The following is a 6125-nucleotide window of genomic DNA, read 5'->3' on the forward strand; positions in this document are numbered from 1 at the left end:
TCTGCCCTTCTCCCTCCTCTGTCCCTGGAGAGACCTACCTGCCACCAAAGTCAGAAACGGTGTGGTCCTCCCTGACCATTCCTTCTTATTCCCTCTCTACATAAAACCTAATCCTGGTTCTACCTTCTAAGGACCTCTCCATCCACCTGCTTCCCCCCAACCCCACTGCTAGCACCCTCCCGACTGCTGCAAAAATGCAGGTTGCCGCAGCCTCCTCCCTTGGGCTCCCCTACACTGGCCAAGTGGCCTTTGCTCTTTGCCATGCAACCTTGTTCCCCTTTTGCTTGGAATAAAGGTGCAGCGGTGCTGCTGTGAGGATGAAATGATTTAGTCAAGTCCTGAGAAACCAGAGAGCTGGGAAAGCCTGGTGGTCAGAGGTGCATGTCTGGAGCCCCACAGCCCAGGTGTGCATGCCAGACTCTCTACTCGCTGCCTGTGTGACCTTGGGTAAGTGACACAAATTCTCTGTGCTCCGAATTCCTCGTCTGTGATATTATGAGCATGAGAGCAGTACCACCGAAGTTTGTCAGAGGATTGAATGAATGCATGTAAAGTGGTCAGCTGTCCTTCATTCACTCATTTATTCAACAATTGCTTACTGAATTGGGGGTTCCAGAACTGTTATCAGACCATCCAGTTCCTCTTCTGGGTCTCTTGTCATGTGACCCTGGGAATTTACTTAACCTCTGTGTGTCAGGGTCTTCACATGTAAAGCCGGGCTGATGACAGTACCTCCCTGAATGCGTTGTGAGGATTCACTGAGATAGTCCCAGTAACCTGTTTAGCACACGGCAAGTGCTCTCAGGGCTGTGCTGCTACAATTACTATTATCACAGCCATTGCTATTATTGTAGTTATTCTTACTATGTCCAAAGCCCTCTGCAAGGTGTGAGCTTACATAGGGGATCACGAGCCAGACCCAGTCTGGGTCCTGATGGAGTTTTTGATTCTGTTGATAACTTCTCTTGCCTTCTACGCGACCCTGCAGCTTCCCCTTGCTATGACCTCACACAGGCTGCATCTTCTGCTTTGTATATGCATTTAGAGGACCCGTGGAAATACATCCACTTTTAGGACTCCTGCCCTGACGCTTCACAGAAGCACATATAAGATATGCCATGCGAGTCTCTCCTGTCCACCGCAAAACCACAGACCAGGTGCCAGTCCTATTTCTCAGCCTTAGCATGTGGTGGGTGGTGAATGGCTGGAGGCTGGAGGAAGGAAGGGAGGGATGAATGGGTGTAGATCTTGGACAATCTCCTTCTTTGGGCTTCTATGACTCCACCACTGCCATCCAAAACAGGCTGCCATTTTTCCAAAACTAAGGCCGTGGGGCATGGATGCTGAGAAATCTCCAAATTAATGCTATCAATAATTCCTTTGGAAACCCTGCACTGAGCTAAAGGGAATCTAAGGACTAGTGATTTGCCTGCCTTTCTTTCTTTCTTTCCCTTTCTTTCTTTCTTTCTCTTTCTCTCTCTCTTTCTTTCTTCTTTCTTTTCTATTTTCTTTCTTTTCTTTTTTTTTTTCAGCTTTCTGACTTTTAGGCCTTGATGCTTCTCCTAAAACTCACTGTCTGTATGTGAGGCAGGGTCAGATTTCAGCTTAGCAGAGAGAGAGAGAGAAAGAGAGAGAGAGACAGAGAGAGAGAGAGAGAGAGAGAGAGAGACAGAGAGCAGAGAGAGAGAGAGAGGACCTTGGAGTGTTTTGCTTGGAAGCTCTACAGCTGCTACTTGCACTGCTCACTGTTAAACTCACCCAGCTGCACCCAACCCAACCGCATGTCACAATCCGATCAGTCATTTCTGGGATGGATCCACAGTGAGATACATTCAGGGCTACATAACAACAAAGGCTCTTAGTTATGTTGTTGAATATGTCTTTCCTTGGGACCACATTTTCAAGCCTACACACCTGAGCATGGGCAGGTCTGAAGCTGCTGTAGTCCAGGTATTGTAGAACCAGATGTCTCTGGGTTATATCCAGCCTTGTGGCTTGCAGCAGCATCCGGACAGCATTACCCTTCTGGACTTTTTGAAAGTTCTATTCCAAATACTTTATTTTTATTTTCCCTAAGAGTGACAAAAAGGATACGCTATACACATACATGCACAGAGACATCAATATTTCTATGTAGTCTTTTGGGGGACTAGGTGAAAGCAATCAACAAAGAAATTTGTATTTGGGGGCATTTCTAAAGCTTTTCCACATTCTTTTTTAATGCACTGAAAGCTCTTTGGAATTTTGCATTCATTTACTTTGCCTACCTAGCTGGTGTTTCCCAAACCACCGATCTGCCTGCTCCTGTGCCCTGCAAACATTCACGGCCACGTGCAGTAGCCCCCCAAAACCAATGTAAGTCTGTTTCCAGCCCTAGTGTTGATGGGTGAGCTTATGTTTCCCAGGTTGAATTTCTGAACACCCTCTGCAGAAAACAGACTGCACTGGCTCCAGGCTCCCCTCATTGTTGGTAAGCGTGTCATCCATGCTCCAAGTTCTCCAGAGTTCCTTGTTTAACTTGGAGCTGGACAAAAGCATGGCCCCAGGGGCAGCTTGGCTTGCTTTATATTAATAGAGTCCTCACCACAGTAGGACTGTACTGTGCCCTTGCTTCCTTCTGGCTGGAACTTGAGTGTAGCTGTGCCTTTGACCAGCAGACCTGGGCCAGTTCTTTACAGATACCCAGTTCTGACAGCAAACCCTGGAGAAGAACCGAGTACCATGAAGTTCCAAAGCTGCTTAACTTCCTCTTAAGGATTCACTACCCCGAGCAGGTATTTTATCCCGTCCAGGTCTATAATCTGTTTTGTAAATGTCTTCATGGTTCAGAGTCACTGCAAAGCCAGCACACTTCAAGCTGATGTATACTGCTCTGTCTAGGTACCATTTGAGGCTAGCAGGTCAATTGAATACAAATGATTTAATTCTCCTAATTGGTTAGCTCTACTCTCTGAATATATTAAAACAGGCTAATCCAGGCTCATGAGTGGGTCCATGTTTAGTGGTAAGGCTCTCCTTGGTGACGTGTGTCTACAACTTAAGCCCTCATGTCCAGCTACCAACAGTCACAGAAACGACTTCCAACTTCACACATTGCCTGCCTACCTTTCCTCTGAAACTCACAAGTGAATCATTCTTCCAATCTTGGAATCCTCTGATCTACAATTTTATATAGATAACTAACCAGTACTCTCTGGCTAGAAGCACACCCCCAGAATTTGCTTAAAAAGCAAAGGGAGAAAGTGTCCTGTATTCTCTCCACACACAGAGAAGGGAAACCTCACCATGAACCAGGGACTAGCAGCAAACTAAAGAACATATTTTATTTTTAATAAAATAGTGGAGCATGAAAAATATCATATATTACAAATACACACAAGCAGAAACCACTCTTTGTTGGCACTGTGAAGAGAATACACTAGACAAAGTTTGTCTCTGCCAACCTAGTGCTTCCAGATCTGTTCATGGAAATCATTTGTTTAACAATAGAAAGAGTCAATAAGCCCTTTGGGTAACTTTTGAGTGATCCTTCTCCCTCTTCCCCCGTCCTTTCCACAAATCAGAGTCCAAACGTCTATAACGTTGGCTTGGTTTCCATTAAAAAGCCACAAAATTAGCACTGAAGGGTTTCTGAGGGCCGGGCCTCTTAGTTCTTTTGTTAGGAGATTTCTTTTGTTGTCTTTATATACAGCAAAATACTTGTTTCTCTTTTTATTTTCAAGGAAAGAGAAAAAAAAATGTATTGCACATCATTTGAATTCACAAATATGAGGTTTGATGGAGGTTTCTGTCTTGCAGAGAGACTACTGGTGAAGGCCGGAGTCTATTTTAAGTGACTCCAAGTCCACTGGGGTGTGAGGCGGCCCCAGGTCCCATCTTTCCTCCTGCAGGGATACCGCCCAGCACTGTGGCCTTCCTGGGGGTGGGCCCTGGGGATGGCTCATTTGTTAACCCAGGGGAGGCTCTTGAATTTGCAAAGCAGTTATCCGTCCTCTTATTTGTAAATGGGTAGCAAAGCCAACTCAAATACACAGATGTATATTTACGGAGGGCTCTAAACAAAAGTTTTCTTCTGAGGGCTGAATCAACAACTTTACCACAAATTAGTTACACAAGAGGCTACTTCACTGGGGGCGCTTCCCTTCGCTGGAAAAAAAACAAAACAAAACAAAACAAAATCCTTTAAGTACATTTTTCCTTTCAGTGTATCACAGCATCCTGAATTTCAGGGTAAACACTTTTTTATGTATTTCTCCTTTGCTTTTATAAAAAAAAAAAGAAAGAAAAAAAAACAAGAAAAACAGCACCTCTTAGCTCCGGGCCCCCCTGTACCCTTCCCTCTAGCCCTGTTCACACGCAGGTGGGCGGCTGGGCAGGGATCTCGTATTTCCCGTGGTGAGTTTTCTGGGGGTGCTGGGCTTTTTTGTAAATCCCACCGCTGGTGATCACGCTGGCCGGTTTTCTCCGGCTCTTCTTCTTCAACCTACGGCTGCACACCTGCTGCCAGGACTGCAGAGTCTTGGAGGTCCAAATCCACATCCCGCTGGTGATCCCCACGACCAGCAGCATGAAGATTTTCACCATGAAGATCTCCACGGCGGGGATGGAGGCGGCCATCAGGCAGTCCAGCGTTTTAGTCTGGTTGTTCATTTTGCACTTGTGCTGCGCCGCCAGGATCTTCCAGTAATCCATGTTGAGGCGTTCGTAAAAGTAGCAGGCGATCACACAGGTGGCCGGCACGGTGTACAGCACAGAGAAGAGCCCGATACGCACCATCAGCTTCTCCAGCTTGTCCGTGTTCTCGCCACCCGTCTTCATCACCCTCCGGATGTGGAACAGGGCCACGAAGCCCGAGAGGATGAAGGACGTGCCGATGACCAGGTAGCAGGCCAGGGGGATGAGCACGAAGCCGGTGAGTGCGTTGACGTCCATGCTGCCCACGTAGCAGACCCCGGTGAGCTCGTCCCCCGCCACCCTGCGCATGACCAGGATCAGGATGGTCTTCACCGCCGGGATGGCCCAGGCTGCCAGGTGGAAGTAGCTGCTGTTGGCTTCGATGGCCTCGTGGCCCCACTTCTTGCCGGCGGCCAGGAACCAGGTGAGGGTGAGGACCACCCACCACAGCGAGCTGGCCATGCCGAAGTAGTAGAGGACCAGGAAGACCAGCGTGCAGCCAGTGCTCTCCAGCCCCTCCTGGATGACATAAAGCTGGCCGCTATCCCGGTCGCAGGCGATGCTCTCGGCGCCGGCGAAGAGGCGGATGAGGTAGCCCACGGAGTAGACGCAGTAGCACATGGAGAGGAAGATGATAGGGCGCTCGGGGTAGCGGAAGCGGGCCGGGTCGATGAGGAAGGTGAGCACGGTGAAGGCGCTGGAGAAGAAGCACAGCACGGCCCAGATGGCCAGCCAGACCACGGCGAAGCGCTTGTCCTCGCGGCTCCAGTACACGTCCACGCCGGGCGTGCAGAGCGGCGCGCACGACGCGCTCTTCTCCACGTGGTGGAACTTGCCCGGGTTTTCGCAGCCGCCGCGCCCAGGCCCCCAGTCCTTCAGCGGGTGCTCCTGCGCGCTGTGGGGCCGCTGCGGCCGGAACAGCGGCGGGAACAGGCCCGAGCCCCGGGTGGGTTCGTCCGAGCCGTTGTTGGGTGCCTCCATGCACAGGTAGTTGGGGTCGTTCTTGTTGGGGAGTTTCCGGCAGTCCAGGGAGTCGGGCCACTTGAAGTTGAACTGCTCCATAATTGGGGAGCACTTCAGCCGGGCCTGCTCGCACATGACCCGGCAGGCGGGGATGGGGGTGGAGACCTGCTCGGTGCACATTGGCGCGTACAGCGAGCACAGGAAGAAGCGGAGGTGGCCGTGGCAGCCGTACTCCACCAGCGGCGCGAACTCGTGCAGTTGGATGGCCGCCTCGCGCTGGTTCTCGTGGCCCATCAGGTTGGGCATGCGAGTCATGTTGTAGCCGATGTCCTTGCACATCGGGATCTCGATGGGCTGGCATTTGCCGTCTCCCGGGCGCTCCATGTCCATGGAGCTGATGGCGGCGCACGAGCCCATCACCTGCAGGACCAGCCACAGGCGGGGGCCCGGGCGCTGCATGCTGGCGTCGGACGTGTCCTCGCAGGGAG

The 6125-nt window shown here is 50.5% G+C and overlaps 1 protein-coding gene across 1 annotated transcript; it reads right to left on the reverse strand.

Moving 5' to 3' along the window:
• Positions 1-3298: 3298 nt before the first annotated feature.
• On the reverse strand, positions 3299-6119 carry FZD10 (frizzled class receptor 10). Its single transcript, XM_011961222.1, has one exon. It carries the CDS (start codon positions 6094-6096, stop codon positions 4351-4353), a length of 1746 nt encoding a protein of 581 aa, XP_011816612.1. The 5' UTR covers positions 6097-6119; the 3' UTR covers positions 3299-4350.
• Between the last annotated feature and the right edge of the window lie 6 nt (positions 6120-6125).

The sequence above is a fragment of the Colobus angolensis genome, unplaced genomic scaffold, assembly GCF_000951035.1.
Source record: "Colobus angolensis palliatus isolate OR3802 unplaced genomic scaffold, Cang.pa_1.0 Scaffold115, whole genome shotgun sequence".
Lineage (NCBI taxonomy): Eukaryota > Metazoa > Chordata > Mammalia > Primates > Cercopithecidae > Colobus > Colobus angolensis.